The sequence below is a fragment of the Kazachstania africana genome, chromosome 3 (assembly GCF_000304475.1).
Source record: "Kazachstania africana CBS 2517 chromosome 3, complete genome".
Taxonomy (NCBI): Eukaryota; Fungi; Ascomycota; class Saccharomycetes; order Saccharomycetales; family Saccharomycetaceae; genus Kazachstania; species Kazachstania africana.
In genome coordinates this window covers 653,748-674,975 of record NC_018942.1, presented here as the reverse complement: position 1 = coordinate 674,975, position 21,228 = coordinate 653,748, and the positions used below count along the sequence as shown (strand labels likewise).

Below are 21,228 nucleotides of genomic sequence, written 5' to 3'. Positions count from 1 at the left end.
TGAAAAAAAAATTAAACTCCTGTACTATAGAGCAAATTATATAAAATTTTAAATTATATTTTCTTATACGTATATATTTTATCGAGTGAATAATATTACTTAAATAAAATCATTGTGAAAACCTCTAAAAGTTAATCGCTTTGTATAATACATAAAATGAACTGACTTAAAAAAGAATGTAATTACCGGCAGCTGCTTTCTCTAATCTATTCATGACAGCTAGTCCTTCGTCTTCTTCATTGATGCCCTCCACAAAAATTAAATCAACTTTGTCAATCTCATCAACCTTTCTCAATGCTGCAAAGAGATTCGCTTGGATGTCTTCTCCTCTGTGGCCTAGCGATTGAACAATGTACTCAATTTCATTATTGAATTCTTTTAAAAGATCAGGTTGAAGTGCATCCAGATATCTGGTTGTTAGAATAGCTATTTTCTTCGGGGCCTCATTTCTTTCCGTACTATCTTTAGTTAGTTCTCGTTGAAATATTTGGCCGAAGGAATCCAGTTTATTCACTTTCTTTTCATCAGGCAACATGAGAAGAACCTTTGCCGATGGTGAATAGTGCTTATACTTCATCCCTGGAGTTCTAACTTTTTCATTAGCTGTGACATTTTTTCTATGTTCCACTTTGCAATTGGCCCATTTTGGACCACCTAGCTTTATGATATCTTCATAGGTAAAACCTCCTGGACGTAACAACATTGGAGGGTCGACCAACCCATCTACAACCGTGCTTTCGACACCAACTTTGCAAGCTCCCCCATCTAAAATTAAAGGAATTCTAGAATTTAAGTCATGGTATACGTGAGAGGCAAGAGTAGGGGAAGGCCTAGTCGATGCATTCGCAGAGGGCGCAGCAATTGGTGTATCACTTAATGCAATCAATGCTCTTGCTACCGGATTTGATGGAATGCGGACGGCAAATGTTGGCTGATTTGCCGTTGTTAGTTTAGATAAACTGTTTTTTTCTGATGGAGGAATCGGTAGGAGAATGGTCAATGGCCCTGGCCATAACTTTTCAATCAAAGGATGATAAATTTCGGGAATATTTTGCATGTGGACTTTAGTATCTCGATTGAATATCTTCCTATTTAGTTGATTTATCGATGAAACATGAGTAATAAGAGGGTTATCACTTGGCCTATTTTTCGCCTTATATATATTTTTAACAGCCTCATCATTGAGTGCAGATCCACCTAAACCGTATACGGTTTCTGTAGGAAAAGCTACAGTCTGATCCGTGTCTCTTATAATCTTGGCGGCTTCCAACAAGAAGGCTTCTGTTTGAGGGTGTGAAATGGTTGGTAAAGTTCCATCGATGACAGATTCAGGCGTGAAGTGAATACTTTCTGGTTTAACTTTCAAAATTCTGGTATTAAATAATTCTGGCAAAGTGTTCATCGAAATAGAGTGTAATCTTTTTATCATATAAGGAAATTTTAGTAAGGAATGTCTTCGAGGTGAAACTTAGTCCTATGAGATTATGTTCCTTTGTTGACTTATTAACACAGAGCGATATGAGGATGTTGGCAAAATACAAGACTGGATTTGCGATAAAAGTTTTCTATTGCAAACAGCTTATAGATAGTGAGATGCGATACATTCGCAGTTCGTCTACCGAACGCATCGCAAGGTGAAAATTTTGGCGTAGTGAAGCCGTCACAAACAAAATTAGAAAAAAAAAAGTGCAAGCGCGTATTACCCGACTCAGACTTTAAGTATAATAGATCACGGACATCTAGACTAAACCGAATATTCATCTAATTGGAACTTTACTCAGCAGATTTTTATGTAGCATATTTGTTTAAGCTATTAAATAGCTTCCTCTTGTCATATATTTGTTTTCCTTATCCCCACTTCTTCAATTATAGGTTTTCTTTTCGATGTTGAGAATTAGGAATATATCATGCGCTTTTTGCGTTGTTTGGTTCCTCTTCTTCTGTCTTTCATACCCAACAACGATATATGAGTCACAATTTCTAGGCACGGATGCCTGACGGTTCTCCCTTGTCCTTGGTTGGCTACTTACTGAAACAAGAAATTAAGACAGTAACGCGGTCATCCATTCTACTGCTAAGATACTGGGGTTTGCTCTCCGTGAACTATTCACTTTAATCTGAAATGAACAATCTAATCTTCATGTCATAGTCGTGGCCAGTATCTTAGCTAAGTTGAAAGGTATTTTCACACTTAATTGCTCTTATGCTGCCTTTTTTGCATAGTATTGATATTATTTCTGTAATAACACAAAAGATTTAATGGCGTACCCATTATCTAATTAAAGTTAAATAATTTTCTTGTGAATTTTGAACACCTAGGCGTACTACGATTATATATACATCAAGGTCAATTTTAATGTACATTTTCAATATTTTATCTGTAAAATAAACAGAATTGAGTTGGGGTGTCTGGCACAATCTATAAAGGGAAATTTTGAACTAGATTGTATCTATCTTTTTGAATTTCAATTCTGCTCCGCTCTTCAATATGAAAAAAGAAGATATGAAGTTAAGATTCCAATCTTGATATTGTAAGCAGCTGTACGTATATACTAATTATTGTTTTCTTCAATTGGGAAGCTTTTCGTCCTTAAAATACGTGATACTAAAAAAAAGGCTAGTTTCCCGCCGAAACAATTAAAAAATTTTAAATTGGATGTTTACAACTCATCTAATAGCACATATTTGCAGTTTGTTTTGCAATTTGTGCAACTCAAGTAAACTATCGTCCCCTTATCTAAGCACAAAACATTTTTTCTCCTCTTATTCAACCATTTTTTGAATCCAGATATTTTTTGATTTTTCTTGAGAATTTCATGCTCTTTTGCTATATCTTGTGTCAAACGGAACTTGGGAATGAACTGACTTATTCTATCGAACTTAGACATTCCCGGTGGAACACATGTTGCAAGCAGACCTTTGTTGTATGACTTTGCACTCAAGTTCCTAGAAAGTTCATCTGCATCTTTACCCTTAATGCCTTCAGAAAAAATAAGGATGTTTAAAAGAATAAGATCAGGTACAGAAGGTAGCATTTTATTAGGAAACTCAGTCATCCTGGCCCTTTCAGGCACATCAGAAAAGATTTCTATCACGATTTTTTCCTTCTTTCGTATTGTAGTAGGAGGGGGGTCAGTGGGACATTCACCATTGCCCGGACCGTTATCCAGATTGAGATTTGAACAATTAATCTTATCGAGTTCAATTTTTTCGATCCTTTGCCTCAAACCCGGCAAAAGAGTACGGGATGTTTTCATCATATGTGTAACCTCACTATTTTGTTGAACTTCTTTTATTCCCATTATTTCCCTCCGCATTTCAGTGAAACGTACATTTGTACACGGGTTATCTCTACGGAGCTCATAATGGATAGAAAATGTGGATGAGAATCGCCCACCAGGCTCTTGAATTGGAAAGAAATCGTCTTTTTTGAGCAATTCCACTAGCTCCTCTTCTCTCCTCGTCAACCACTTTTTGTCTTGATTCTTGTAGTTGCTTTCATCGTTTGGAATATCCTCACATTCTTTTACAAACCGCATCAATTTGGCTAAGGCTTCTCCTGCTCTTTCTGCTTCCATTTTTACTTTTTGGCTTCTGACTGTAAATAGCTACCAACCTTCCCCCCTTTACTTGTTTGGTAGTTCGATAAAGTAAATTATTATTCGAATTATTGCTTTCATAAGACAATCTTGTGTCATCCCCCATTGCGCTGTCGCCTTTACTATTTTGGAAAAAAGCATAAATGTATCCTTTCGCGTGCTAATGGAAAAAAAAAGTTATTTCAGATGCTTGTGCTATACGCTTCAACTTTTGCAACTCTTCATGATTCAAGAAGTGCTAAAGAGCTATATTCGAAAGGAGCGCCTATGAAGCAGAGAATCAGTTCTTTAGATCTCAAACTTTTAGCCCAAGAATTACAAAAAGCAATAGAAGGGTACAGATTATCAAATATCTACAATGTGGCAGATTCCAAGAGACAGTTTCTACTTAAGTTTAACAAGCCCGATTCCAAAATAAATGTAATTGTGGATTGCGGGTTGAAAGTGCACGTTACTGAATATACAAGACCAACTCCACAACTTCCATCTGGTTTCGTTGCAAAGTTAAGGAAGCATCTAAAATCCAAAAGGTTGACTGCTTTGAGACAGGTTGATAATGACAGAATATTGGTCCTGGAATTTTCAGATGGTTTGTACTACTTGGTTCTGGAGTTTTTTAGTGCAGGTAATGTACTGTTATTAGATAACAATAGGTGTATTATGGCGCTTCAAAGAATTGTGGAGGAACATGAAAATAAAGTTGGTGAGCTTTACAAGATTTTCGATAGTACTCTGTTTAAAGAAAATCCAGATAATCCACTGGAACGGCAATTCTACACTGAAGAGTTGGTGAGGGAATGGATATCCTCCGCAAAAGATACTACGTCCAACTCAAACACCAAAGGACCCACTGATAAAAAAAAGATAAAAGTTTTTTCTATTCATAAGCTTTTGCTAAGCAAGCAGCCTCATTTATCTTCAGATTTATTACAGAAAAATCTAAAAGAGGCTGGAATCAATTGTGCTTCCTCCTGTTTGGATTTTGTCAACAGAGAACAAACAATAGTCAGCTTGCTTAACACTACAGCAAAGGAATATAAGCAACTACTTCAAACAGAATTTAAAAAAGGTTTCATATTGGCGAAAAAGAATGTAAATTATGATTCGCTCAAGGATAAACCAGAGCTTGAGTATTTATATGAAAATTTTCACCCATTTAAGCCCTACATTAGTGGTGCTGAAGAAAAGTCAGTCCGTATTCTGGAAATTGAAGGCTCCTACAACAGAACACTAGATGTTTTCTTTTCCACAATTGAATCTTTGAAATATTCCCTGCGTATTCAAAATCAAGAGCTACAAGCCAAAAAAAAACTTGAGGACGCACGGTCAGATAACCAAAAGAGAATTCAAAGTCTATCCGATGTTCAGATACTAAATGAAACAAAAGCAAATGCTATCCTGAATAATACAGATCTTGTTGACAGCGCTAAGCAAGCAGTTCAAGACCTTCTCGAACAACAGACCGACTGGAATATGATTGAAAAGTTAATAATGAACGAAAAAAAGAGGAGAAATAAAATTGCAGAGATTATTGAGCTTCCTCTCAATTTGAAAAATAATAAGATCAATATTAAAATCCCCCTACAGTCACCATCACAATTCGAAGAGGAGACGTTCTCGGATAATGAAAGTGTAAAAAGCAGCTTAAGTGATTCAGATTTTTCCGATGAATCGGATTCAGAGTTATCTGATTTTAGCATGGAAGAAGTAGTGGGGAGACATGAGAATACTAGAAAGATACGCGCTAAGGATGACAAACAACATGTTACCGTGACTATAGATTTATCGCTGTCTTCCTATGCAAACGCCTCTCAATATTTCAACTCCAAAAAAGACAGTGCAGAGAAGCAAAAAAAAATGGAAAAGCATATGGCCAAAGCTATGACAAATATTGAGAATAGAATTGATCAACAATTAAAGAAGAAGTTGAGAGAGAGCCACACAGTGTTGAAAAAAATAAGAAAGCCTTACTTTTTCGAAAAATATAACTGGTTTATCTCAAGCGAGGGATATTTGGTGATGACGGGAAAAAGTGCATTGGAAAATGACCAGATATATATGAAGTACATCGAGGACGATGACATCTTCATGTCTACTAGTTTTGGTTCAAAAGCTTGGATTAAAAATCCGGATAGAGGTGAAATTCCTCCTAACACATTAATGCAAGCTGGTATCTTCTGTGCTTCTTCCAGTAAGGCCTGGTCCAATAAGGTTGTGTGTTCTCCAAAATGGTGTTACGCAAGGAACATCACCAAATTCACTCAAGATGGGTCTATCGTTGCAGAAACAGGTGAATTTGTACTCATAGATGAACAGAAGCAATCCACGCTTCCTCCCGCACAACTGATTATGGGTATTGGATTTTTATGGAAGCTAAAACAAGATAATGAAGATTCAGACAGGGATGAAGACGAAGAAGCCGATATAGAAGAAGCGGCAACCGTTAATATGGGATCCCTTAAGGAACTTGATGATAAGGATGCGAGTAGTAAAAATAGTAGTGAAGATGTTGATGTGTCTGATAGTCTTGAAGAGGCCACAGGAATTTCAGAGGAGGATTCGACGAAAAAATCTTTGGACAACAATAATTCCTCTGATCCTATCATCACTGACTTGGATCCTACAGGCGATATCATTAAAAACATGAAGAAAAAGGTCCGCGGTAAAAAGGGCAAACTAAAAAAGATTCAAAGAAAATATGCAGATCAAGATGAAGACGAGCGTTTAATGAGGCTACAGGCACTTGGAACTCTCAAAGGTATTGAAAAACAACAAGAACGAGTTCAAATTACTATAAATAAGCAACAAGAGCGTGAATGGAAAAAAAAGAAACGAGAACAACAAGAAGAATTCAATGCACTACAGTTTACTAGCAGAAAAATAATGAAAATAAATTACAATTTCAAGAATCAGCTAAAACCCACCTTGTCTCCTGGCGATGAAGTTGTTGATATTGTTCCAGTTTTTGCTCCTTGGCCAGCCTTATTGAAGTATAAATATAAAGTTAAGATTCAACCTGGAAGCAGCAAGAAGACTAAATCGATGGCTGCCATACTAACGTACTTCAAGGGACGGAAAGTTGATACATGGAGTCGTGACAAAGAACTTGATTGGCCAAAGGAGCATGATTTACTTAACGGATTGAAGGAGCAGGAGTTAGTTCCAATCCTTTGTGTTGATAAGTTAAACGTTTCCATTCCTGGTTCTCAAGCAAAGGGTGGCGGCGTCTCCAATGGTAAAGGAAAAGGAGGCGGAAATAGAAAAACAAAAAAAACAATAAATAGAAGGACCTTAGTTATATAATAAACTATATATCTGGTAGATCTAATCACTTTATAAACATCTCCCAATTTTAAAGCTAACGCTAATTCGACACTCTAGAATAAGATTTTTCCAATTTTCAGTGTTATATTCTGTTTTCTTTAAACCCACCTTTTTCATAAATAAACCATATAGTAGGCGTTACAAGTTAGATATCTTGACCAGGCACATAATAAGTCAATAATTAATTTTTCCCTAATTTATAACCACGTGATATTATATATAAATCTATTATGAAATTTATTGAATCTCTTAAAGTATATTGGGCGCGCGTCCGAAAACATAATTCTGATAAATGCTGTTTGATCTCGATAAAGTACGAGAAATTACGACTAATTGGTTTATTTGGAGAGCGAGTAAGAAAAATAGTGAAATATCCTCCCTAATAAAATATGACTATGCCTAAATAATGGAAGAAATTCTATCTCAATTAGTTGACAAAACGAAGCATTTGTTGGAAGAACGAATTGAAAAGAATTATAGAATCTGTCTTGTAATTGTAGGACCTCCAGGGTCTGGTAAGTCTACAATTGCAGAAAAGCTTTGCTTACATCTAAACAAAAGTTTTAATGAGTACCTCTTGAAAGAACGGGGTACATTCAGTCTCAGGAAGGGGGGACTGTCTTGTGATGATCTGGTAAAGGGAGTGGATGAGATTGATCCCGTATTGCAGGGGGAACTGGAAATTAATGGAGGACTTTTGCCTGATAAGGTGGAGGACACTAACTTCAAACCCGTTAAGGTGACCAACAAGTCCAATTCCTCATTGCTTGTTGTTGGGAGGGGTGGCTTGCCCAATTCAATAGAGATCACAATGCCCAGCTCACCAGACATCCTGGATAACAGGGAAATTGATATTGCTCAAATCGTTCCAATGGATGGATTCCATCTTACTAGGAGCTGTTTAGATAAATTCCAATGCCCTGAGGAGGCTCATAGCAGACGGGGCTCACCACCTACATTTGACAGCAACAATTTTTCAGAATTATGTCGGATTTTGGCCGACAGCTCAAAGATCGAACCTCCTTCTTCCATGAAAAGTGGTATATGGGAAAAGGTGTTAGACACATTCCTTTCAGATGTCCCTACTATATCCATACCTGGATTTGATCATGCAGTGAAGGACCCTACAAGAAATGCACTATGTGTCGACAGATTTACAAGAATTTTAATATTAGAGGGTTTATATCTTCTGTATGAAAAAGAAAATTGGCAAAAAATTTACGCTTATATGAGTGGTACTGATGCTGTCATATTTTTATATCTAGATGTGGATGAGCATATTATTGAAGAAAGGGTCGCCAATAGACATTTAGCGAGCGGTTTGGTGGCCTCTTTCGAAGAAGGTGTGGCTAAGTTTAGGGCAAATGATTTACTTAACGCCCACGCTGTTAGGGACAATTTAATTGAATCAGAAAATATAATAAAAGTGCCCACTGCATGATATTTTCCATCCAGTTGGGTAAGCGTGTATGCAGTATCTATCGAGTAGCATAACTGTTAATTTATTCGTACATGAACAAACACTGAACGTAATAATAACTTTATTGCCATATGTATTTATGTAGCAATACCCTTTTACAATTGCTGTACGGGTTATTTCCTCAAATGTGACGGCTATAACAAAAATTTAGCTGGACAAATGTAATCTCTTGGAAATTGCTATTGTTGACTTCCATAGCTCTCGACAACATATAGGTGGATAGATGAATTAAAAGGAGGCTCAATCAATTCTCATACCTTATTGTTTCGGCAAAGAATTATCATGCTAATGGACCACTTATAATGTTGTCGCGCTGTACGTCAGCTATCGATAACACATTTTAATAGTAGTTTCAACTACATTGAAAAATGTAGCAATAGAAGAAAGATAAATAACTATAATATTTACCATTGCAACATTCAATGGCTGATGAAAGTCGATTCAATAATCAGCAGCAACTTCGGCAAGAGCAGCAGGTACAACAGCAGCTTTTTCTTAGCCCTCAAACAGAGAACCTAGGAGAACTTCATAGGCTAGTAAAAAAACTTGTTGGGCAGCTAGAAGAGAACAAGATTCAAAAAGAAATTATCGTTAGAAATGTTGATTCGTTGTCGTCTCAATTGCAAAAAGCTGGTGCATCAGATGGAGATATTGCGATTTTCAATGTTTTCTTGAATGAAAGAAAGATTGAAAATAAGTATTTACCTCATACACAAGACACCGCTGATAATGACGACCTGATAAGGCTGCGGAGCCAAAACAATAGTTTGAAGAAGCTTTTGGTAATGAACACCTCCAAATTAAACGACACCTTCAGGTTATTAAATTACCATACTGAAGCATTTAATGTTGTTGTCAACAAACTACGACAAGATATAATAACAAATAGAAATGGCTCGCTAGTAAAGATAAAAACCAAGTTTAACGAAGAGGTAGCTACATTAGAAGATGAAGAATTCAAATCATATATCAATAACATACAGGAATTTGACAAATTGAAGGATCTTCTTGAATTATATAAACTGCTTTTGAAAAGTTTAGATTGCCAGTGAATCAGTGGGAGACTTCTTCAATTTGTTACCTATGATACTTTGTCAAAAAAGCCTTTTCCCTTTGAGGCATTCGTTACAGATGTATGAAGCTCATTGGTGGGATATTTACATCATTTTTGATGGATTAAATATGTGACTTTCAACTTATTGAGAATATAGAATGGAAGCGGCTCATAATGGCATTTACAAGAATGGCTGATAGAGGTCCTCAATGTTTTATATTTTCATCTTCCATAGGGTTTATTGCCACACCATCCACTGTATTTGTTTTATGAGTATCATAAGTTCTTTTTTACTTGAGCGCTTATTGCTGAAGAAGACGGCATCCGCATTTGAAAGCTATTTTAAGTATATATAATACAGAAAAAGTTAACAAATCAGAGGCCTACATAATATATAGATTCTTTCCTTTGAAAGTTACCTCACGAAAATGATAGTGATTAATGGTGTGAAGTACGCATGTGAACTATGTATCAGAGGGCATAGAACGCATTCCTGTAATCATTCCGATAGAAAGCTGATCGAGGTCAGGAGAAAAGGAAGACCAAGCACAACGTGTATGCATTGCAAGGAACTCAGATCAATAAACAAATCAAATCCCTCTGGTAAATGCCGATGTTCTAGTACTGCTGTTAAAAAAGATATTTCAGCCTTAGATTGTCTCTGTACCATCGGTGAAACATGCAAGTGTCATTCAAAGAGAAAAAGGAATACAAAAATGGTTAATCCAGCACCTATAAAATATTCACCGCTACCAGATAGTTTAGCCAATTCCGAAGACAAGTTAGACGATTTTTCTTCGCAGCTTGTTGAAGAATCATTATGGGATATACTGAACGAAGGATCCCCTCAGGAGGAGCTCCCCGATGAGACCTTTGAAACAGATAGCTTTCTTCAGGCTCTGAATCGCACAGAAACTAGTCATAAAGAAATGGATCAAATGAGCACCACTTCTGCTTTGGATTCATACATTGAAGAGAGCCCTCAATTTTCGAGATCCAATGAGAGCAGCTTGTCCAATATACCATTTGATCTTGTACCGGACCAGCAATCAAATTTTCAAAAGCAAAATGTTAATATTTCATTAATCAATTTGCAGGAAGATAGCATTAAGGGTGTAAGAGATATTCCTGAAGTGACAATAGAGGACCGAGGCTCCTTTTCGAATTTTAAAGGAAGTGACCTGAGAAAGACCTCTAAATCTGGACAGGATCATGAGTTTTGAGAGAACAAGCCTCATTTGTAAATTCCGACAACTGATATAATACCATATACACTACTTCTACTAATGTCATCCAACAAAGATGAAACTAATCTGCACTCTATTTTATAATTGTTACGATGAATCTATATATAAAATACTTTTCCCTTGCAGCAAGTATCGACGATCTGATAGGAGACTATCATGACCCAGAGCTTCGACCTTTTAGAAGTTATAGTTATCCTCTTATATACATATGAATACCACAAATATTTATCAAATGTCAAATGTCGGCAACTATGCACTTTATTCTATTCGTACGTTTGCCAGTGTGCTTGTAATATGGCTGATAGAAGATTTATGTTTGATAGCAGAAGGATTTTCGTCATTAAGATAAACTGAAAGTCTCTCGTCATTCACTTCAAGAAGTCCTTCTTGATCATTTCCTTGTAGAGAGCTTAATCGTATAATGTATTCAAGTAAAGCAATTGAAGTCGAAATTTCATTATTATTAGCCAGTTCACTTTCTGCATCTTTGTCCCGATATTTTCTGTCATCATAATCCTCCTTGCTCTTCTTATCAACGTCATCACTATCTTCTTCTTCTTCAGAACTGTCACTATCGCCTACGGGTCCTCCATACTCCCCAAAAGCATACCATTTATGTTTCTCATCAGAAAGCTCCTCATTATCTGTCAATCCACCAGTATTGTCTCTATCAGCCACCTTAAGTACCAAAACAGACGAGTCTTTCTCTTCCAATTTCAGAAGTTTTCCGGAGACACTAAAGAACACTCTTTCAATCTGAGAAAGCCGTATATTCAGCTTTTCAGGCACTTCTTCGGCGCCATCAGTATTATGATACCGACCATCATCAAAATTCTGTTCAATGTCCATTATATATCTGTATTTCATTTTGCCCTCCTTGACTCTTGACAAGGAGACCGAAGCTCTAGCCATATCCTCTTTCCATACTACCCTGTTTTCAGAATTGAGGCTATTGTAGAAAACTGAATATAAAGTAACTTCAAATTTGGGACCAACTCTTAAAGTACTCACTTCTCCGGAGTCAAAAAGCTCATTATTTTTGTTTATAAAATATGATGCTTGCAGGAGTATACTAGTTGAAACGCTTTTTGGTAATGTGGTACTCAAAGTTGCACCCGACGTGGTTAAGGAAAGATTAATAAAAGGTGTGGCTTCATCAATCCGGCCTAGTAGATCCTTGATATAGTCCTCAACAGATTTTATAAGATTAGTTCTTTTCTGAGATGATCTGATAGTATCGTCATGTAATTTTTCCAACAGAAGGTTGATATTTTCATCAAATTTGTCGATATCATTTTTTAGATCTCTCGTTAGTTTTAATGTGCTTGTTAGATTGGTATTACCCCTAGCTGCAACGAGCCTCACAAGGTCGATAGCTGATGATACAATTTCTATTCTATTTTCGAGTTTTGCTCTTAGTTCTTCAATTCTCCCAGCATCATCTTTCGGTATTTGTATAGCAAAATTGCTGATTTGCTTGAGGGCATATGACGAAGCTATAGAGATTCCTGATTTGATGGCAAATGTCACAACTTGTGAACCAGCTTTGGATAACAGCTCATCCATTCCTCCCCGTAATAACTTAATGAGATTCTTCCTGTAATAGTAAAGAGAATCGGGTGACCAGTAACACTGCGTTTTTTATGAACTGCAAGAAGGGTCTTCGCGAAATATCAGCTTGTTGTCTATCAAAAAAATTGGATAATTCAGTTCATTTTTTCGAATCAATGTCTATAGAATATATACTTTAGATGAAAATGAATTATAATGTCTATGAAATTAATGGGATATATATTGAAAGGCATAACTAATGTCATTATGGCTGAATTCATTTCGAAGTAAATGATCATTAGTTTTCTCTAACGCATCATGGTTTAAATGGTTCCAAGTTGTGGTATCACCGTAGAGCATTGCATTTGCCTTGACAGCCTGCTTACCATGCTTGTTGCAACGCTTACAGTGATATGTTTCATGGGTGTTACATATCGTATCTTCATCCAGCTGGAATAATTTCCTCAGATTCCCAGAACTGAATAGTCTTTCAACATCTTCTTTGGCATCAACCACACAAGAACTCAAACTCATTTTCATCGATTGCCTCTGATAAATCTTCTCTTCAATTGTACCGGTCGAGATAAATCTATAGATAAAACAATCTTTCTTCTGACCATCTCTCCAGACACGGGCCAAGGCTTGCTGATCCGCTGCTGGATTCCAGTCAGGATCCATCAAAATTAGCCTATTTGCTCCGATAAGATTTATACCGCAACCCCCAGCCTTGGAACTAAGTAAGAAAATAAACTCTTGTCCTTCAGGATCATTAAAACGATCAACCAAAGTCTGTCTTTTATTGATCGACATAGTACCATCTAATCTGATCACACCATACTGTTTACGTCTGCACATTCTCTCTATCAGATCTAGTGTTTGCGTATAGTTTGAAATTAAAACTATCTTATCATCAGATTCTGCGTTGATTTTGTGCAAAAACCTCTCTAAAATGGCAAATTTACCTGAATATTGTGGCTGAACTTCTCTATTATGTAAATCTCTAAAGACATCAGGAAGTTCAAAGTCTGCACTTTCAAGTTCTTTCTCGAAGTCTAATAATGCCGGATGATTACATAATTTTTTCAAGAGGCCAATAGCCTTTAAAGGTTGAGGACCACCCATTCCTTTCACCAATTTCTTAACATCTCTGGACTTCAGTAATTGTTGGTATAAAGATTTCTGAAAAGGCTTGAGGTTTACAAAAATTACATGCTCATATTTGCACGGCAGATATTTGGATAAGATATCGTTAGTTCTTCTTATGATAAACTTAGAAACAATATTAGAAAGTTTTTCAAGCTGCCCCTCACCTTTCTTGATTTCTTTATCTGTAGCTTCAGCATCACGGCCTCTGAGGATAGGCAGTTCATAATTTCTTCTAAATTGTGCTCTGCTGCCTAATAGACCGGGATTAGAAAAACTTAAGAGTGCGAAATATTCAGAAAGGTCATTCTGGATAGGTGTACCAGATAAAATAACCCTTCTTGGACAGTTAATACTGTCAAGTGCTGTAAATGTCAGCGAATCACCGTTTTTCAGTCTATGACCCTCATCAGCTAACATTAATCCGACGTTGCTGTTTTTTAGTTGATCAACATTACGACGTAAAGTTTCATAAGAAATGATTAGAACTGGCTTTACAATGTTCCTACCCTTTGCTTGGGCCCATGAGCGAATGGCATCAGCAACAGAGGCATTTCCAGCATCTGTAATTGAGGATTTTTTACCGTCGATAGCCAGAGGAGTCAAAGTACCAGGTCCCAGCCACTTGACAAGTTCATTAGCCCAGTTATTCACTAAAGAGGAGGGACAAACAATTATACACTTATCTATAAGTCCTTTACCCTGAGGACCCTGCCTGAGGAGCGTCCACAGTAATGCAATACATTGCAAAGTTTTACCTAAACCCATTTCGTCTGCCATAATGCAACCATAAGCCCCGTGATTGACTTGAGCTTGTTCTTTTCTTATTCTCTCTTGTTCTTCTTCCTCTTCTTTTTGAATTTGTCTCTTTGATTTCTTTTTAGGTTTAGATGGCTTAGGGCAAAGTTCATCCTGTAAGAAAGCTCGCTCCTCCTCGTCCTCCTGACTTTGATCCGTTGAGATATTTGATATATCAGTATTAATATTTTGTGCATCTTGAAGATCCTTCATAGTTAAACCAGTAACACAACGATACAAAAATTTTACACCTTCAACTTGATGCGGCCTCAAGATTTTGGATAATTTTGGGTCAATTACCACAGGGACATTGGCGAAAGTCTCTCGTTTTTTACTTTCGTTAGATCCCAAAAGCTCTTGCAATGTTTTGTTTCTGACACCGTTTGATAAAATCTTAGGATGGGCAAATTCTTTTTTGGACGTATCTACCTTATTCTTGTTTTCTTCAGTGTTGTCATTTTTTTGTTGTTCCCTCACATTTCCCTTTTCATGTATAATCATATCGCCATCTACTGAAGGATCATACAATACAATGGCAAATTCGTCAGTAGGATCATGGAGTGGTCTTGGTTCTGGAATAATTTTTGTTTTGGTACCCAATGTCAATGGCAAGCTGTGTCTTTGAACATAACCTTTTATAGGAACGGTGAACGATCTTTTCAAAACGATTTCTATTTCATTCAGTCTATTTGGTTCACTTATCAATCTTTGAGAACTCAATGCATCTTTTCTTCTCCTTTTGGCCTGTAGTATAGCTTCTCCATTATCGTAAGCTACTTCATCCTCTAGCTTTTGAATATCCAAGCCAGTGTATGAGACAGTTTCTGATCTCTTTCTTAGTAATCTTCCGCCAATTACCATATTCTCTTTAGAGTTGGTGGCCACTTTTTGTATTTTATATGGGACCTTGAATGGTGTCGTTAATTTTACCAATGATGCCTGAGTGTTTAATGGCCTTGGAACCAACCTAGGTCGCTCGCCTGCACCAATCCCATTGGGTGGTCTATCTGGTAACTTTCTTTTTGCCATATGGTTCTTGTGTTGTATATCCTTGCTGCACTAATTGTGGAAAGAAATAGAGCTTACTATAATTAAACAGAGGTTCCTTTCTTTTTTTTTTTTCTTCTTTTTTTTGTCTTATTTTTTTTTCTTCTCAGAAGATCTAAAGATTTTTTTTTGACGCGTTATTACGATTATTATATATAAATCGCGTCAAATTTGATTGAAAGGTAAATAAAAAAAAGAAAGATATGTTAGTAATCAAATAGCAGTGAGATCGGATAAAAGTATTTGTAGGGCTATACGAGCGCACCTATACTCTATAGGTTTGTGCCATGGTCATATAAGTAAGGTCGTGATCGACCTCCATCTTGTTTTGATATAAAATCAGCGGCAGGTCATAAACTTCTGAGATAATTTAAAATAATCCCAATGTTTTGGGGAGAGAAAATACACATTTCTCCTCTGTGAGGAAGCAAGATTGTTCACTCATCAGTTTTTGGTACCTCAGTTTTGCATTTTGAAGGCTAACGAAAGTAGCGTTAATACAAATTTGTTTGAACATTTTTATCACTGCAGGAGGAGCGGTTAGTCCCAGCACCTTATTTTATAGCGATATAAAAGTAGCGTAGTCAATTTTGTCTCATAGAATTCCTACTGTCTCCAATCTGAGATAAGAAGTAGCAAGAAGATGAACAATTGAAGTCTTATTTCTCTTACCCCTTTTGAAATTTTCGGTTTCCTTCAAAGTTTGAATGAACACGAATAACACTTCCCGGACAAAGTCTCCTACTATATTAGAATGTAAAAGGTAATAACGTTTCTTTAGGGTTGGCAAATGTTGCTATAATTACCAAGTGTGCTATAAATAGACCCCTCATGGTTTTAAAAAATCAGTACAGGAAAGAGATTTTCATTTCTACAATTTCTGTGCGGTACTTTAGAAGAAACGGCTGGAAAAAATCGGTATTCAGTCATGTATTTGCATTTGAGAGCCAAATGGTCATAATGGTAATAAATGCGCATTAAAACTTTCAGGAGCAAAACAGCATTTGGAGGAAGTGAAGTAAGCCTTCGGTGACATTATTTGACATAGATTCCTTCCTATTTTCATTATTTATTCATTGTAATGATATGGGGTTGACAAATTACGAAAATTGATTGTATACTATCCAAAAATACATTGGATGTTGTTTAAAGCATGTAACTTGATGGAGATTGTTCTTCACCATTTTCCTTCTTTCCAGTTCTACCATTACGTGCCGTTAGAAGGATGTAATGAGGTTTTCCGTTTTATTTTCCCGTACGGATCAATTCTGTGAAAAACGGTAGGGAAGAATTTAAAATAAAGTTTTATAGTGGGGATCTGATGAAAAAAGATCATTTTTGGTCGAATGATTAATCTATCATGCACAGTAGGGTCTGACAGAACAACTTACTAGCAAAAGAAGTACGCAAAAAAATAAGAAAAAATATGTATGCTGTCCCGTTTTGACCAAGTCGTTTTTTCATTGCCGATGAAGTAAACGGTCACAGGTAACTAGTACCTGTGACCGTTCCGCGGAGTTTTCATTTGTAAATGGGGCCACATCTGTCTTTCTTTTGATAGGCAGATGCCTCTATCTTCTTGCCATTTCTCTATATCCATTATGCTACCTACTATGTAAGACAGTTTTCATGCCCATTTATTATCCGTGTTGTACGTAATTTTGTTTGATTTTTTAGCCAAGAGAAATATACCTATCCGGAGTTGAACTTAAATGAAAAAGGAAAAAGATCATTTTTGGCTTTCAGGTCAGTTTACCAATTTTTCTATTGCATGGTTGTACTTACTAACAAAATAAATGGAACCATAAAATGCCATCGGCAAAACGCTAATTGCCAATCTTGACATACCACTTTACACAAGTCTTCGAATTCTTGAGGGCATACTACCTTTAAGTAGCAACTTCCGTTTCTACGTCATTAAGTCCAACGAAATAAGAAGTTAAGTCGTCCCAGTCTTCCTTTTGAGTTTTTATGACAAAATGAAAGCAACTGATTTGATTTAGTCCTGCTCTTACTATGATTTTACCTTAAAATCACGAAGAAAATCGACAGTATCATCATTATCATCTTGGCTGTCTTTTGTTCTTGATGCATTTTTTTTTCTCTTCTCGGGTTTTAATGTTGATCGGAATGCAGTAAGTAAAACACCGAAATTTTCAACTAATCACAGAGAAAACGACGCAGAGAGAAACTCCTCAGAAAGCAAAACAATCGAGCTAATAAGAATATGTTCATAAAAAAGAAGTAGAATTTCTCCGTTGTTTCTTCTTCTTCTTCTTCTTCTTCTTCAGGCTACCATTCGGAGCTCTATATATTCTGAATCCATTCTATAAATACTTCATGCTAGATAGTGATAGCTCTCAAGACCTATGCTATTACCTTGCCTCGCCGTCACGCACACACATCTCAAAAATTGGAGTTATCTCTTTTCAGGTCTCTTTTTTTCTTTTTTCTTTTTTGCTGTGCCTGTCCGCTCCTGTAGCCCTCACGATTCGACGTACGGGAGAAAAACCAAGAAAAATCAAACAAAATAAAAACTCGATATGAGAGAGTAACTGGGCGAGAAGAGCAGGCAAGAAGATGGGCCTGTAGGCACAAACGCCTCCTCCGAGAGAAAAAGCGGCGGAAGAAAAAAAAAGAAAGAAAATTTTTTTTCTTTCTTTTCGAAGCTGATCTAATCCACCAGAATTTCGTTATTTTTCGATGTCAACGGGACGTCCGCATTCTTACTGAAATTTCTAAGCTCATCTGTCGATGGATCAAAGCTATTTCGACATAATTTTTTCGTCGACGTTCATTACATCTTCATACTATATTATATAAAGTTAACGGACTAAAGTTCCGCCTTCATTTGCTTTTTACTTTTTTTTCACCTGGGGTTTTTGACTTTCAATTTTCCTTTTGACTTTATTCAACCTTTGTTCCGCTGCTTATTATACACGCTATAACGTTTTTCCTTCAATCTCTTTTACATTGCCACCTCACTTTTGATATAGATTAATACATACTACTATAGTATTCACTAATAGTTCACGCCTCCTTCCTCTCCTTTCGTTATTATCTTCTCACCTGGTAGAAACCCTATTAGCTTTTCGTTTTTTCAGCTTTTACAGACTCTAGGCATAATACCAATCGGTTTTTTTCTTTTATTTCATTAGTAATCAAGCATTTTTCTTCCTTCACTCATTATTTACTTTTCCATAGTTTAAAATATGAGTATTACAGTTTCCAATAAAGATCAGGAACTGCCTCCTCTTTTGTTACCAAATTTGAACTTTATAAAACACAAGTTATCACATTTCAACATTAATACGGGATCAGGCGTAACTGATCCATTTTTATCTTCTCCATCTTCTTCATCCTCTACTACAAATGATGACCATACCAATAATAATTATCCTAAAAGACCGTTAGAGGCGAACGTTAATGAAAGTGGTCTAGACCATCTGGCCTTTTTAGCAACTAAGAGACCGAAATTATTAGCTAAAGGAACTGGTGATCCGATGGCAAATAACAGCAACAACGATTTGGACAGCAATAGTCCCATCAATATTGCTACAATAACGCCTCCTCCCACAATGCCAGTTAGTGCATCTATATCTCCTTCAATGCACTCTAACGTCCCTCATATGATTAATACGCCTCCTCCAAGACCCAACACGGCATTGTCTCAGAATCAATCACAACAGCACACTTTACCTCAGCATTTACAACCTATACCAATCAGTTCTTCAAGTCAAAATATGTACATGAAATTAGATAGAAAGATGAAAAACCAAACTATTCCACTGATTTCATTAAATTTTAACTCTCCTGTTCAAAATTTAATGAGTATTAATCAAAACAGAAGAACTGCATCCCCTTTGTCTACTTCTTCATCCCCATCTCCTTCACTATCAGCTTCTTTCAGTTCAAACTCAAATACAACGACAAAAAGGCAAAGAGTAGGACCAAGTTGTGATAAATGTCGATTGAAAAAAATTAAATGTGACGCTAAAATTGTAATCTTAGCACAGGATGAATTTATTATTACATTATTTTCAAATAAGTTGCACTACGTTCTAACTAATGATGATATTTTACAGAATAAATCAACTTTATTGAAATTAAATATTTCTAAAGATACTTTAGAGACTATTATTAACAGTAATAATGACAACATTGAAAATACAAGTCCAAATAATGCTAACAATGGCCAACTGTTCTTAGTCAAACATATTGACAAGCTGATTTTATTCAAACAATGTCTTTCATGTTGTAAAAGGAAAAATGCTTCAAATAACGGCATCAACAAGAAAAATGCTTGCATTTGTTTATTTTCTAAAGGTTTTACCAGGGCTGATATTAATGTTTTCTCAAAAATTTCAGCAAGAGTTAAGAATAAGACTATTTACGACATTGAAATTTCAGATTACAAAGAATCAGGTTTTTGAAAATTTCAATTTTATTGTATGAGCTATAATGATTTTTACATTTAAGAGACAATATAAAACGTTTGACACAAAAAAAAGGTAGATTCTAAAAGGAATTCTACTACTCATAATATATATATTTACATTTATATATAAATTTCAGCATTGTAATAGAAGCTATCTATTACCGAATTAATTCCAAAATTTCTCATGACGTCTTTTTAATATAAAAATAGCATAACCAGAACACAGAAAATGGTATGTAAAGCAATAACTGCAAGTAAGGAAGTGGTCAACTTTGGACTTGCATCACCTTGTCTTTCATAACAGATTTGGAAATACATAAAGTGAATCATTTTCAACCAACCTAGTGCTGCTACGACCCATTCACATATGGTGACGTATCTCGCACTGTCAAATCTTTTTAATATATCCAAAATTGGAAATACAAAAACCCAAGTAGTATTACAATAACCATAAATGGTTATTAAACCAACTGGGCTCTTGGAATTTTCACCAATGGATGAATTTTCATCTCTTGCTATAAACTGTAACGAAAGAAGCGGAATAACAAAAGTATAAACACCAAAGAGCCAAAAACAATGTACTAATGATATGAAATTCTCATTTCTATTGCCTGCGTTAATCTTGAGGCCCAAAATAATTCCGTCATATATTAAACTTATTAATGCAGGGAATATAAACTTTAGAAGGATGATTGACAGCGTAATCCACACAGCTCCAAATATTTCCTTCTGATTACTAATTGAAAATATTGATGGTTTGAATTTCAAACTTGCTAAAAGTCTTTTTTTAAATGTCTCCGTAGATAACTGGAAATACTGGGAGTAAAAGTTAACAAACCCTGGTGGTAGATTTCCTCTATCGGAATTCGAGATGTTTCCGTTATTTTCATTGTCAATTGCAATTGTTTCGTCATACGATGGAGGAATAGTTCTCATTGTGCCAAAATCTGTGTTATGAACGTTTGCTGATGATTTGTCTTGATTTAACTCTGGTGCTTCATCGCTAAGGATTGGACGGTCATCTTCAAATGGATTTGGCTCTTCCGATAAAAAATCGTCAACACCATCCAGGTCATCATCAATATTTAAAAGGACGTCAGCTTTGTTATTATGACTCGGCATTGTTCATTAATTACCTAACTCTGGGAAATGTCAGGTCTCTTTTGTTAGTTTTAGAACTCGAACGTTGTTCTTTTTTCAATATCAGGGTTAAGAAAATATGTTCCTCTTTTATCTCTAACGGTGATTGTTTGATAGAACTGAGTGAAAAAAAGCACACTCGCCTAAGCAGGATATAAAGAGTTGACACATCTTATTTTCTATATAAACACTAAAAATAACAAAGTACCTAATCGAAGCACCTTCTAATGTTTAAAAAACAGTACAATAATAATATTATATATTGAAATTATATAGCTTAGTTGGCCAGGAAGATTTTCTTAATGTATCATGGGTAGAGGCACTTAATCATGCACGGGAAAAGTATTAATAAAACATTCAAAAGGGCTTTCATTTGATAATTGAAAGAAAGACTGTACTTTCAAAAA

The 21,228-nt window shown here is 35.9% G+C and overlaps 10 protein-coding genes across 10 annotated transcripts; 5 read left to right on the top strand and 5 right to left on the bottom strand.

Moving 5' to 3' along the window:
- Positions 1-166: 166 nt before the first annotated feature.
- SUA5 (threonylcarbamoyladenylate synthase) lies at positions 167-1,429 on the bottom strand (the record flags this gene model as incomplete). Its single annotated transcript, XM_003956409.1, has 1 exon — positions 167-1,429. The coding sequence occupies one exon, from the start codon at positions 1,427-1,429 to the stop codon at positions 167-169; it is 1,263 nt and encodes a 420-aa protein (XP_003956458.1).
- A 1,231-nt stretch (positions 1,430-2,660) lies between these two features.
- KAFR0C03300 (uncharacterized protein) lies at positions 2,661-3,578 on the bottom strand (the record flags this gene model as incomplete). Its single annotated transcript, XM_003956408.1, has 1 exon — positions 2,661-3,578. The coding sequence occupies one exon, from the start codon at positions 3,576-3,578 to the stop codon at positions 2,661-2,663; it is 918 nt and encodes a 305-aa protein (XP_003956457.1).
- A 207-nt stretch (positions 3,579-3,785) lies between these two features.
- Positions 3,786-6,902, top strand: RQC2 (Rqc2p; the record flags this gene model as incomplete). The annotated part of the gene is made up of 1 exon (XM_003956407.1): positions 3,786-6,902. The coding sequence occupies one exon, from the start codon at positions 3,786-3,788 to the stop codon at positions 6,900-6,902; it is 3,117 nt and encodes a 1,038-aa protein (XP_003956456.1).
- A 427-nt stretch (positions 6,903-7,329) lies between these two features.
- Positions 7,330-8,364, top strand: YFH7 (Yfh7p; the record flags this gene model as incomplete). Its single annotated transcript, XM_003956406.1, has 1 exon — positions 7,330-8,364. The coding sequence occupies one exon, from the start codon at positions 7,330-7,332 to the stop codon at positions 8,362-8,364; it is 1,035 nt and encodes a 344-aa protein (XP_003956455.1).
- A 461-nt stretch (positions 8,365-8,825) lies between these two features.
- Positions 8,826-9,455, top strand: FAR7 (Far7p; the record flags this gene model as incomplete). The annotated part of the gene is made up of 1 exon (XM_003956405.1): positions 8,826-9,455. The coding sequence occupies one exon, from the start codon at positions 8,826-8,828 to the stop codon at positions 9,453-9,455; it is 630 nt and encodes a 209-aa protein (XP_003956454.1).
- A 430-nt stretch (positions 9,456-9,885) lies between these two features.
- On the top strand, positions 9,886-10,680 carry CUP2 (Cup2p; the record flags this gene model as incomplete). Its single annotated transcript, XM_003956404.1, has 1 exon — positions 9,886-10,680. One exon carries the CDS (start codon positions 9,886-9,888, stop codon positions 10,678-10,680), a length of 795 nt encoding a protein of 264 aa, XP_003956453.1.
- Positions 10,681-10,962: 282 nt separating this feature from the next.
- YRB30 (Yrb30p) lies at positions 10,963-12,270 on the bottom strand (the record flags this gene model as incomplete). The annotated part of the gene is made up of 1 exon (XM_003956403.1): positions 10,963-12,270. The coding sequence occupies one exon, from the start codon at positions 12,268-12,270 to the stop codon at positions 10,963-10,965; it is 1,308 nt and encodes a 435-aa protein (XP_003956452.1).
- Positions 12,271-12,483: 213 nt separating this feature from the next.
- Positions 12,484-15,225, bottom strand: RAD54 (DNA-dependent ATPase RAD54; the record flags this gene model as incomplete). The annotated part of the gene is made up of 1 exon (XM_003956402.1): positions 12,484-15,225. One exon carries the CDS (start codon positions 15,223-15,225, stop codon positions 12,484-12,486), a length of 2,742 nt encoding a protein of 913 aa, XP_003956451.1.
- Positions 15,226-18,455: 3,230 nt separating this feature from the next.
- On the top strand, positions 18,456-19,676 carry SUT1 (Sut1p; the record flags this gene model as incomplete). The annotated part of the gene is made up of 1 exon (XM_003956401.1): positions 18,456-19,676. The coding sequence occupies one exon, from the start codon at positions 18,456-18,458 to the stop codon at positions 19,674-19,676; it is 1,221 nt and encodes a 406-aa protein (XP_003956450.1).
- Positions 19,677-19,876: 200 nt separating this feature from the next.
- On the bottom strand, positions 19,877-20,803 carry YIP5 (Yip5p; the record flags this gene model as incomplete). Its single annotated transcript, XM_003956400.1, has 1 exon — positions 19,877-20,803. The coding sequence occupies one exon, from the start codon at positions 20,801-20,803 to the stop codon at positions 19,877-19,879; it is 927 nt and encodes a 308-aa protein (XP_003956449.1).
- Between the last annotated feature and the right edge of the window lie 425 nt (positions 20,804-21,228).